This window comes from Polypterus senegalus, chromosome 11 (genome assembly GCF_016835505.1).
Source record: "Polypterus senegalus isolate Bchr_013 chromosome 11, ASM1683550v1, whole genome shotgun sequence".
NCBI classification, from domain to species: domain Eukaryota; kingdom Metazoa; phylum Chordata; class Cladistia; order Polypteriformes; family Polypteridae; genus Polypterus; species Polypterus senegalus.
In genome coordinates this window covers 11,483,836-11,497,273 of record NC_053164.1, presented here as the reverse complement: position 1 = coordinate 11,497,273, position 13,438 = coordinate 11,483,836, and the positions used below count along the sequence as shown (strand labels likewise).

At 42.4% G+C, this 13,438-nt stretch overlaps 1 protein-coding gene across 2 annotated transcripts in view; it reads right to left on the bottom strand.

Moving 5' to 3' along the window:
• npas1 (neuronal PAS domain protein 1) overlaps positions 1 to 13,438 on the bottom strand; it is a 366,892-nt gene that overhangs the window by 58,780 nt on the left and 294,674 nt on the right. For both annotated transcript variants that reach the window (XM_039768048.1, XM_039768049.1), the window contains one exon: positions 3,281 to 3,428. In XM_039768048.1, coding sequence (XP_039623982.1) covers positions 3,281 to 3,428 — 148 coding nt within the window. The remainder of the gene's footprint in view (positions 1 to 3,280; positions 3,429 to 13,438) is intronic.

The window sequence follows — 13,438 nt, the reverse complement described above, 5'->3', positions numbered from 1 at the left end:
GGGTAGTGTCAACCCACACAGCACAGCTCCCTGCCATTAGTCTAATTGAAGGCAAGGTCAAACGAACATGGATGACCTGCTGAGGGATGGCACTACAGTACGTGCCATTGTGAGATTTCTTTGGGCAGAGTGAGGAAAACCTGCTGAAATTCACAGATGGATGTGAAAACATCAGGACTCAATGAAAAGTTTGTGAATCGGTATAAATGTTTTAAAGTGGGAAGAACAAGTGTAACTGATGAACACAAGCCTACATCGAAATGGCGAATGCTTTCATCAGAGAAGACCATTCTCCTCCAGCCTGGAGTCATGTTGGGTTTGATGTGGCAAATTTCACACAGCTAGAGTTGGGAATTTTTTGCCATTTTTCTCGGCAGGCCGTCTTGGGCTCTGTCAGGTCTGATGGAGACCACCAATGGAAAGCAATTTTCAGGTCTCTCCAGAGATGTTTGATTGGGGTGAGGAGATGGTGGTGCTGGTGGGACACCGTTCTATAATATTATTATTAGAGGTCTATGATTTTCAGTTTTTTTCGATACACACGTGAGGGTAAATCAGAAAGGAAACATAATTTCAAAAGTATGAGGTAACTGCAAAAGATAGAAACTGACGCAGCACAACCCTTTCACAATGGCTTATGGGTAGTTTCAACCCACACAGTGAAGGGTGAGGAGATGGTGGTGCTGGTGGGGCACATTACTATAATATTATTATTAAGGTTTACGATTTTCAGTTTTTTTGATTTTGTCTTTGTGCTTTTTGTCTGTTGGTAGTATGGGTTGTATGTTCAGGCTTCTGTTCTTTTTTTGTTTAGTTGGTCTTATTAATTTTATTAATATTGCTTTAGCCTGAAAGCCTTAGCCAGACAAAGTGCTAACACTAAATCGTCTTCTACATTCCCTTTTTACAAACAGCAATGACGTTTACAGGATGCACCTTCACGTGGCTCTTGAGGTCATTTTCTGTATTGTAACCTTGGACCTTTTCATAAGTGGAGGAAGGAAGACACCTGAGCGGTGAGGCACATTTAAATTTGAATTTAAAAGATAAAAATATAAATGCTTTATTTTTGAATATTGGGCACCCTAAACCTCGATAATTAGTGTGGCATATGGCTGGGGCCCTTGCCTGGCTGGCACGCCTCTACATTGGAAGGACTTATCCAGAGCATTACCACCCCCCGGAGCACTAGGTGGCAGCCCTTCTGGGTTGCAGCAGTGCCTCAGACTTTCACTGGGCTTCATGGGAGTTGGAGTTTGGTGCAGCCCTGCTGGGCTCAGTGGGCACTGCAAGAGGGTGCTGCAGCTGTTGCCACACCCGGAAGTAGGTTAAAAGGCACCCACAGCACTTCCTGGTGCCCTATAAAAGTAGGCAGCAGCCACTACTCTGGGAGGGAGCCAGAGTCGGGTGGGAGAAGACAAAGCTTGCTAAAGGAGGAGTGGAGGCTAAAAGAGAAGAAGCAGGAAAGGCTTTTGTCTTGGATTCTGCTTATTGTGCTGTGGGGAGAAGAGAAAAGTGCCCCCCAGCTGTAAATAAAACGTGTGTTGTGTCCTGGACTTGTGTCTCTGGCTGCATGTGTCGGTTTGGGGCAGCTGTATGCCCCCTGGTGGTTCACAGCGGTGGCCAGTGACCAACAGAGGAAACTTTAATGAAGGAGTGAGGCTCAAAACAGGATAGAAGTAAGGACTGTACAGAACAGGTGAAAAATAAATAAATAATAATAATAATAATGATAATAATAATAATAATAATACATTTAATTTATATAGCACCTTTAAATTGCTCCTAACCTCTCCTCCTCCTCTTTTAAATTGCTCAAATATTGTGAAATGTACAGTGTTCCCCCGTTTGGGGGACCTGTTAACCGAGATGCACTGGCATTTACACCAAACCAATGGATGCCGTAGCTCCTTCCCTTCTTTATTTCTAATGAAGCGACACCTGCACTCACAGCCTGGCACAGAGGCGCAAGCTTTATAGTCCACGTCTTCCATGAGCTTCACCAAACATTTCCTCTTTGTGCTTCACAACTCACTCTCCAGTCTAAATTCTGTCTCTTTTTTCCTGTCCAGGACACCTCCCCTTCTTCACTTATCTGCCCTTCTTATTGGTCAGTTTCAGTCTTTGTGTGCCATGCTCATCCTGTCTGCTGGCAGCCTTTATTTGTATGAATCAGAAGGCCCCAAGGTGCAGAGTGGCACAGTTTGTTTTGCTCCCATGCCAACCATGGGTGAGGCGTGTTAGCGTAGTCCACTAAGTACCGTAAAATTAGGAAAAGATATCAGCAAATAACCACACGTGGGCAAATTTTCTTTTTTTTTTATAATGTCACCAAATTTCAATCAAAGTAGCAATTTTTTTTCAATCTAATAATATTTCATTTTTTCCATTGCAGCCATTGTTTTAACCCTATAATTATAATAATTAATTACATTTATATAGCGCTTTTCTTCCTACTCGAAGCACTTGGACAGAGTGGAACCACTTCAACCAACACCAATGTGTAGCACCCACTTGGATGATGTGACAGCAGCCATTATTGTGCCAGTACACTCACCACACATTAGCTATTGGGTGGTAAAGCCAATTAGAGACAATAGATGATTTGGGGGCCAGAATGGATGAAGTTGTGATGGCCAATTTAGCCAGGACATTAGGATGTCCCCCTACGAAAAATGCTCAGGGATCTTTAATGACCACAGGGAGTCAGGACCTCATCTGAAGGATGGCATCATTTTTACAGCCCGGTGTCCCCATCCCTGTAGTGGGGCATTGGGATCCACATTCAGACCAAGGGTAAGCACCCCCTGCTGCCCTCACCAACACCTCCTCCAGCAGTAATCCAAGCTTTTCTTAGATGGTCTCCCATCCAAGTACTGACCGGGCCCAACCATGCTTAGCTTCAGGTGGATGACCTGCTCTGAAGTGCAGGTAGTATGGCTGCTGAATTATTGAAATATCAAAATGTCCATTTTTAGTGAATACCTACCACCCTAGGTGTACAATCCTGCTAAATTTCCACTTTTAAATTAAAGTTGGAAATAGTGTTTTTCGTTAATGAATGAGTGAGTCAGCCATTCATCTTTGCATTATATACTGTGTGCATAGATATTGATATAGATATTGCATGTGATATTTATTTCATTATTTGTTATGTATGTCATATTTTTGTCCTCTGTTCTGAGGAGACATGCCTTTAAGAATTTCTTTGTACTCTGCAAACTACAATAAACAGGATTTAATTTTACAAGAACGTCGGCCTTATACGTAAAGCTCTTACCTAGCTCTGGAGTCTCCACCGATGTGGCGTTGGGACCGTTGTCCTGATCTGCACCTCGGCGATGTGGCTTTAACCCCAGCTGCTCGGCCATTTCCAAGTGGTCAGCTGGGTGGACGTAGTCGAAGACACTGCTCCCGGTGAGCTCCACCTGCATTAAAAAAGATGGAGGCCACAGTTTTAGATAGACACCAGCACCTGCTCCCCTCATTCAGTTATTGGCTGATAAATTAACCACACCCACTTCAAAGCACTTTCCATTCATAGAATTTGGCTCTTTACAGAAGATCATTAACCTCCTTAGTGTTAGACCTGAGCATCACTTATGCTTTAAAAACTAAAGTGCTAAAAGTGTTAGTGTGTCTCTCAGGCAACTATGTGGACACATCTCACGTAAGCATTATGGAGGATCGCGGGAATCATTGAGTAGAGGAGTCATTTCATGGGATTGACTGTCTCAGCTGTGGAATGGCCAGCTTGATGGCCGAGGTCTCCAGGACTCTAAACAAATCCAAATCATATTATGTGACATCGTCTACTGTTGAATTCTGCTCCGTACTTGTAATATTTTTATTTTTATACTGTATTGAGGATTTGTTCTGTTCTGTGTATTGTATTGTATTGACCCCCTTCTTTTTGGCACCCACATCACACGCCCAACCTACCTGGAAAGGGGTCTCTCTTTGAATTGCCTTTCCCAAAGTTTCTTCCATTTATTTTTCCCTACAAGGGATTTTTGTGGGAGTTTTTCCTTGTCTTCTTAGAGCGTTAAGGCTGGGGGGCCATCAAGATGCAGGGGCTGTTAAAGTCCATTGCGGCACTTCTTGTGTGATTTTGGGATACACAAAAATAATTTGTATTGTATTATACTGTATTAGACCCGAGGATTATTCGGGCTATAAAAGTGCCAAAAGCGTTAATCCCGAGTGTTGCTCAGGAAACGATTATAGGCATGACTTGGGTAAGTGAAAGGCCTGAATGTCACCAAGGCAACAGTGCAGACTCGTTGTCTCCTTGCCTCATGTTGGCGTCTCATAAGAAATGTCTTTCAGCAGCTGAAGTGTTGCCCGATCTTGACGGTGATACGAGCAGTGATGACAAAGTGAATGTGTCTTCAGACAGTGAAACTGAAACGGACAGCGAAATTGAAAATGATTCTGATGAATCTTAAAGTGACGTTCATGTCAATCGCACTTAGGAAGTATGCTGTTCAAAAGCTGTTCAGTCTGGAAAGAACATCCACAAGGAATCACACGATTATTGTCCCGATTGTAATGTTGGATTTTGTATTTCACCAGGCTTCAAGATACAGTATACCACAGAAAACGACACATTTTGACAGTATATATGGAAATAAGCATATACGTTATCGTCGTCACAGTTATATATGGTATTAGTGAGGAGAGTGTGTGGAGCAGAGTAGAGGAGAGTACTTTGAGAGGATGATGAATGAAGAGAACGAGAGAGAGAGAAGGTTAGATGATGTGGAGATAGTGATCAAGGAAGTGCAACGGATTAGCAAGGAGGAAGTAAGGACAGCGATGAAGTGGATGAAGAATGGAAAGGCTGTTGGTCCAGATGACATACCTGTGGAATCATGGAGGTGTTTAGGAGAGATGGCAGTGGAGCTTTTAACCAGATTCTTTAATGGAGTCTTGGAAAGTGAGAGGATGCCTGAGGAGTGGAGAAGAAGTGTACTGGTGCTGATATTTAAGAATAAGGGGATGTGCAGGACTGCAGTAACTACAGGGGGATAAAACTGATGAGCCACAGCATGAAGTTATGGGAAAGAGTAGTGGAAGCTCAGTTAAGAAGTGAGGTGATGATTAGTGAGCAGCAAGAAAAGAGAACCACAGATACAATGTTTGCTCTGAGGATGTTGATGGTAAAGCTTAGAGTAGGCCAGAAGGAGATGCATTGGGTCTTTGTGGACCTGGAGAAAGCATATGACAGGGGGCCTCAAGAGGAGCTGTGGTATTGTATGAGGAAGTTGAAAATGGCAGAGAAGTATGTAAGAGTGGTACAGGATATGTACGAGGGAAGCATGACAGTGGTAAGGGCTGAAAAAGGAGTGGCGGATGCATTCAAGTTGGATGTGGGATTACATCAGGGATCATCTCTGAGCCATTTCTTATTTCCAGTGGCGATGGACAGGTTGGCAGATGAGATTAGACAGGAGACCCCGTAGACTGTGATGTTTGCTGATGACATTGTGATCTGTAGTGATAGCAGGGAGCAGGTTGAGGAGACCCTGGAGAGGTGGAGATCTGCTCTAGAGAGGGGAAGAATGAAGGTCAGTAGGAACAAAACAGAATACATGTGTGTGAATGAGAGGGAGGTCAGTGGAATGGTGAGGATAAGGGAGTAGAGTTGGTGAAGGTGGATGAGTTTAAATACTTGGGATCAACAGTAAAGAGTAATGGGGAATAGTGGAAGAGAAGTGAAGAAGAGAGTGCAGGCAGGGTGGAGTGGGTGGAGAAGAGTGTCAGGAGTGATTAGAGACAGACGGGTATCAGCAAGAGTGAAAGGGAAGGTCTACAGAACGGTAGTAAGACCAGCTATGTTATATGGGCTGGAGACGGTGGCACAGGATACAAAACTGGAGGTGGCAGAGTTATAGATGATAAGATTTGCATTGAGTGTGACGAGGAAGGACAGGATTAGAAATGAGGACGTTAGAGGGTCAGCTCAGGTTGGACGGTTGGGAGACAAAGTCAGAGAGGCGAGATGGCGTTGGTTTGGACATGTGCAGAGGAGAGATGCTGGGTATATTGGGAGAAGGATGATGAGGATAGAGCTGCCAGAGAAGATGAAAAGAGGAAGGCCTAAGAGAATGTTTATTGATGTGATGAGAGAGGACATGCAGATGATGGGGGGTGAAAGAAGAAGATGACAAGGACTGGAAGATTTGGAAAAAGATAATCCGCTGTGGCAGCAGCCAAAACAAGAAGAAGAAGAAGATGTTCTTAAGGAATTGTGTTCCCTGTGATCATGTAGAATTGTGTTTTCTGCATTTACAGATGTGGAAGAATGTGTTTCCCTCTTACAGATCATTGAAACCGTACTGTCTGCCTCCTGAAATATTTTGATATGACACGCGAATGTCTCCTACGTGTCTGCATGTCTTTGATATGTCATTGAGTGAAGCAAAGCAACTGTTGCTTCTTCTACAAAGATATTCTAAAATGGCCTGGTCACATTAGTTGGGACCCCTAGAAAAGATCTTAAATAATCATAAATGAGTGATTTTTCAAACTTGTTTTCTTTAATCGTGCAATCAGTCATTTGGACAATTTAAATGAAGAAAAGCGGTCACTCTGCTGCTTGCTGTCATTGTGTGTCTCACACTGATCATGGACCAGAGAGAGCAAAGGAGAGAGGTGCCTGAGGAGATCAGAAAGAAAATAATAGACAAGCATATTAAAGGCAAAGGCTAGAAGACCATCATCACCAAGCAGCTTGATGCTCCTGTGACAACAGTATCAAATATTATTAAGAAGTTTAAGGTCCATAGGACTGTAACCAACCTCCTTGGATGCAGCTGCAAGAGGAAGATCAACCTCAGAATGGGCAGAAGGATAGTGGGAATGGCAGACAAAGAGTCAAGGAGAACTTCCAAAGAGATACAGGCTGAACTCCAAGGTCAGGGTCCATTAGTGTCTGATCACACCATCCGTCACTTTTTGAGTGACAGTGGGCTCAATGGAAGAAGACCCAGGTGGACTCCACTTAAAAAAAACAGACTGGAATTTGCTAAAATGCATACTGACAAGCCACAATTCATGTGGGAGAAAGTCCTGGGGACAGATGGGACAAAACTGGAGCTTTTTGGCAAGTCATATCAGAGGCAACACTCACAGAAGGGGAGTAGAGAGAGACAGAGGTACTATTTTGAGAATTATATGGTGCTGGACTCTCTTTAACTCTCTAAAGGTGATTTTGTTACATAATAAACTCTTTATTTAACCTGAGCTGTGTCTGGTGTTTGGAGATGGGGAGCGCCCCCTAGTGGCTACAGTCTCAATGATAGGTGTGTTTCAATTATGCTGCTACGTCTGCTAAGGTTACGTCTCTCAGCTCTGGCTTTCTAGTTCTACTGTACTTTTCTTTCTCTCCCCTTATGGCAGCGGTTCTCAAACTTTCGTATTTCCCCCACCTTTTTTACCTGGAATAATTCTGCGCCCCCTGCATAATATAAGATAGATGAGAATAACCCCTGATACAACTAACAAAGGTATAATACTTGTACGGTGTCTCGGTATCCTCTCATTTTTACTTCCATAAGATTTGCATGTGTTCCGCTAACTTCGATTAAATATTTGCAATTTATTTTTTTCAAAGTGCTTGTGTGGTTTTTGGTAGTAGTTCTAATTCCAAAAACAAAGAATAAATTATTTATTCTTATTCAATTATTTTTTTTATGTAAAGAAATGATTAAAAATTTTTTAATTTTTAAAAATCTCGTAAACAAGGACACCAATGAAGTCAATCTGCACGAGACGAACATATTTTCGTCCGACAAATATTATACCGCTGTTAGTTGTATCGTGAAAATAACCCAATACGCAGTAAATTATTTAAGTTAATTTGGCAATATTGGCTACGCTGCCAATGTGGTGCAGTCGTGCCGCATTATCACCTGATCTGCTGTTACCCGAATGTTCGTGACAGATACTGATACATCTCAAACTTTCTGGATTGAAAATACGTGACTATAAAAGCAGCAGCAGCAGTGGTGCCGCTCGTCAGTTAGTCATTAGATCTACGCCTTAGAAATGTTTTATGTTAATTTTAGTTATAATGCATTCTTTGTGATTATATGCTTGCAAATTTAAATTTGAAATAATTATGTAAAAAATTATATTTGATGTCGTGCTTGAGAACTGCTGCCTTATGGGATTTTGTGTTTTGATGCGCTGTTGTCACGGCAACCCTAGTAACACTACGCAGAATGGGTCCTTTATGTTTTAGCTGCCGACTGCAGTGCCTGCATTCTTTCTTCGCAAGCAGCAAACATCACATTTATGACACAATGGTAACCTGAGCAGAGTGTTACAGGATGAAAGGTGATAAACAACAACACCAGGGTTCCTTAACTGTAAAGTGTCTCGGGATGGTGCACGCCATGTAAGGCGCTATATAAAATAAAGCTTGTTCTTTTTTTGTAGGACCATTAATAGTTTCAAAACCTGTGCTGGTCATCACCATAAGAGCGACAAAACCCTAGTGCGTGATGCTAACGAAGCACATCACAGTATTCTTCCACTTTAACCAGGGTGTGCTCCTGCCTTGTGCTTAATGCTGCTGAGATAGGCAGTGGCTCCCTGTGACTCTAAATTAGAATTAGCAGGTTATAAAATGTAAGTACAAATTGATCGAATTGTTCTGTTTTGTGAATGGCAGGTTATTACAGGATTCAAAGATAACAGATTAATATCCTCAAGGGCTCTCAATCCATTTAAGGGTCTTAGGATCCCAGAATCTATCCTGGCAGTATGAGGCTGTAGATGCCAGTCTATCACTCACATGAGGCCAGTTTAGAATTGTCAAATTAGGTGTCTTTGGGAATTTGGTAAGACACAGAGAAGAACATGCAAACTCCACAACAATTATGACTGGGCACAGGGTGTGAATTCAAGATGATGGCTCCGTGCTAATGTGCCACCCTACTCTGAGAGCAGGCAATTCCAGTGATTCATGAATCTGTTATCCGTATCAGCTTGTTTGGATCAGGGATACATTGGCCCATAATCCATCCTGGCAACACGGTGTGCATAGCTAACTAACCACTCTGATGACCCTGTCGACCAAAAAGGCATGGTAACCATCCGCTAACTGGGAGCCTCATAAAAAGGCACATCTCCAAATATTAGGTGATCCAGAAATGAAGCAGGCAGAAATTCTGTGTGACAGCAGAGGTATTTGCATTTGGTAGCTATCCACATACACACACACACACACACACACACTCGCATGCTACCCTCCCTGCAGGCCAAGGGACAATTGACTGATTTATGGAGATTCAAGAGTCTGGAAAGCGCTGCATTTCAACAAGGCAGGCGGATCGATACAACACTAATAGGAGGTTCATTTCCATTCCTCACGGGGGAAACGGCGTCCACGGCCATTCGATGGAATCAGACGTGTTCAGGTTGAGGGGTTCTACGTGCAGGCAGAGCCCAACTTTAGCATCTGCAATTCACACTCCACGTCGCTTGAGTTAACCAAGGGGTAAAGTTATGTCCAACAGAGACGGACATCCTTTTCCACCCTGAAATTTTACACATTTATGTTCAGAGCCTGTATGTTGAAACCACTGGTGCTTTTTGGTGTGAAGCCTGGGAGACAGTGAGGCTATCAGAAGGGGCGGATTCACCCTGAGACGTCATGTAGAGGTACAGGAGAGAAGACGAAGCACTTAAAGAGAGCAGTACTTAGGAGATCCACTCTTCTATTTGAATCCTTTGGCCAATTATTTTGAAGAGTCTCAGGAGGGATCTGGGCTTGGATCAGTTCATGGAGTTTGAATGTTATGTATTAATATTTATTGTTTTTAAACGATCAAGTATCAAATTTTACATATTTTCCATTATGACTATTCTTATGTATTGTCTATTGAAATGTACCTATTTCCCTTGTTTGTGAGTGGAGCCCCGGGAGGCAGGGCCACCCTGATGTCACCATAGCAATTTTATCAAATTCTTTATGCCGTTCTAATATTTTTTTTGTTACTAATAAATGCTTATTCACAAACCTTCTGACAACACTTAACTTGAGGATAGAGATTTGTTTAAACAAACAGTGAAACAAAGCTGTTGCAAACAAATGAACATAAATGGATCCTAACAATATGTATTAATTAGTGTTATCGTTAAAATTTGGACAAGGTGACAATGGAGGTGTGAAAAATGAAAACTCCAATCAGCAGAGTCCGTGGAGAAAACAAACTTTGGGGTTATCCGCTGTCATGAACTAGGAGTCTCAAAGCATGTAGTCCCAAAAACACTTCCAAAGATCCCCACTAGTGGTGGATATCACTCTCAAACCCTGGGTGTTATGAACTAGGAGTCTCAAAGCATGTACTCCCAAAAACACTTCCAAAGATCCCCACTAGAGGGGGGATATCACTGTCAAACCCTGGCTGTCATGAATTAGGAGTCCCAACACATGTACTCCCAAAAACACTTCCAAAGATCCCCACTAGAGGGGGATATCACTCTCAAACCCTGGCTATCATGATCTAGGAGTCCCAACACATGTACTCCCAAAAACACTTACAAAATAGCCCACTAGAGGGGGATATCACTGTCAAACCCTGGCTGTCATGAATTAGAAGTCCCAACACATGTACTCCCAAAAACACTTACAAAAATGACCATTAGAGGGGGATATCAGACATCGAGGGGGACCCAAAAGTCTAATAATATAGCGAGGAGTGCCTGTTCCAGACATTGAGGGGAACCACCCAAAAGCTCATCAAACTCTAATAGTCCTGACTACAGTGAGGGGCACTGTCTACCCAACCCACCTAAGGCTACAAATGGGCTTCAACCACTTCTGCTTCTGACTGTAGGCCGGTCGCCACTACTGTCTAAGAAGGCATGATGGACAGCTTTGGCGTATTCTTCTCGTAACCCCAGATGGGGTGTGTCCTTCTCATAACGCAATCATGCTGTCTGACGGGATTTATAGCAGGGAGCCTTGTGCAGTGAAATGCTGAAGTACAGAGATGAATACTTCAGAGTTGTTTTTTGGGGACAGGCTTGTACCTTCTTACATCGGTTTTATTCTCCCAGGTGTTTCTGTTTAACGCGTGGAAATAAATTATATAAGCTGTTTAACTGCCATGGTCTTTTTGTCAACTTTCTTTCTATACCAGTTTCTTAGACATCTGGTCTTTTGCATCCAAACTGATTCCATACAACCAATTTAATGTTACGTCCTTCCTTTGGAATGAGCTAATTTGTAAGAGAAGTCACAACCATCGTATTCTGAGCGTTACGTAAAATAAGGCCATTTTCAACAAGAAGAAATGTTATTACGTGTAACATACGACCTAAATGTTAAAACATCAACATAAATACAGTAGGAAAGACACGTCGAGTGTCCACTTCTGCACTGATACAGATATAGCACATGTCCTTTGTGTGACATGTTTTGAGACACCAACGTACAGCCCGATTCGAGACAGTAGACACATGGTTCTTCTCACACTTTCTTATTTTTTTTCTGTTGCTTGCACACGAGAGGGTAGAATGTCAGTGCCTTTCCTGCATGATTGATGTGACAAATTGTGTTATTGTGGGCCGCCACAACACAAGGCTCAGTGACTTCCACATTTGCACTGACCCTGACATTAACAGTTGTCACATTGTGAGCAAAACTTAGGGGGCTAACATCTTGCTTGTCCTTGCACTTGATCATAATCATTTTGCCTTTTCTCTCACATAGCTACTGTTGCACCACAATGAACACCACACAACCAAATTTACCGGGCATATCACAGCAGTTCGGTCATACAGTGCCATATCAGTTTCACTCTCCATGTCCATGTCTGATGACCAGTTCACATCATCATCACTATTGCTCGATTCAAGCAACGGCTCAATTTCAGTTTGTTCTAAAACTACCTTTACGGCTTTTCATTGGCCATTGTGTTTTTTTGTTGGAAGCTCCACCCCACTCATGTATATTGATTGGTTACCATAGAGTTACCATAAAGGAAAAGCATCCAGCTACAGAGGCGCAGAGCCACACAACCACAGTTTATGACTGCAGTTCCTTGGTGGAAGTCATTGAATATAATGAGCCACAGCTTCACGGCAGAAGTGATGTTACCTCACGTCTATACCACATGCCAACCTCACAAACTCCTACACTTTAAGTTAACCTTAGTATTAATTGTGTATACTACACCATAACCACACTAACCCCTAAACCATAAGTTATTCCTAATCTTACTCCTGTTAAGAAACTGCAGATAAAAACTGTGGTGACGTATGTCTCTGCAGCTCTGCAGCTGGAGATTATTGCAATAAAGTGGCACAAAGCATACAGATACTCAAGTGGTTTGGAGCATGATGTTATTTTTTCCACTAGATGACAACAGGATTCTGTCCCGAGAGTTATTTGGGATTAACTAACTCTGTAAAATGCATCATTTATACGTCAGCCTGAGTTCACCGGCATAAATTTCGGAGTCCAAGTCACACTCAGGGTAACACCAAAGAGGTTAATATGTTTCGACTCTGCACATGTGACCAGCTGGCCAAAGTAGTTTCTTTGCTTTAACTACATTCAAACATTAGTTAAAATTAAGCAATGTTAATCATAAAAGAAACCTAATTGTGCCTTGTGGCCCATGCTGCCTGAATGGATGACAACACCCTGGGACCCCTAAAATGAATGGATAGGTGGCTGTATAAATATGGCCAGCAATGGACTGTCACTGTGTTCAGGTCTGACTGTCGTAGGCCTCAGCTACCTGAGTAGGCTTTGGTTCTCCGTAATGCTGCAGCTGATTAAAGGCATCTTCCATTCAAAAGTGCATTTTTCATCTTTCTTACGTTATGTGGTGGGTGCGGCAACACGTTAACAGCACATACACCTAACCTTACCCTGCATTGATTACATTGATGGATGAGAAAAAAATATGTAGTCTTGTGTTTTTAAGAAGAATGAAGATAAAGATCCTGACAAAATAGGCAAACTAATGCTGAGCAAAGAGCAAATGATGTTAAAATGTCCATGAAAAACGATCTTGGTGTACTCATGGCGCATAATGTACATGGTCAGCATCTAGTTGTATGTTTTTGGCTAAACATTTTTAAATAAACCAATTCCAAACAATATATGAGAATAGAAAACTTTCTCAGCCATTACAATAATAACATATGGTATGTAACATAAAATAATATATATTTTTGGGTGGAGTATTCCTTTAAGTTGGTTAAGTGGTGGCTCTGAGGCTAAGGATCTGTGCTGTGCTGGTATCCCGAAGGTTGATGGTTCGAATCCCCGTCACTGCCAAAAAAGATCCTACTCTACTGGGCCCTTGAGCAAGGCCCTTAACCTGTAATTGCTCCAGGGGCGCTGTACAATGGCTGACCCTGCGCTCTGACCCCAAGGGGTATGCGAAAACTAACAAATTCCTAACACAAG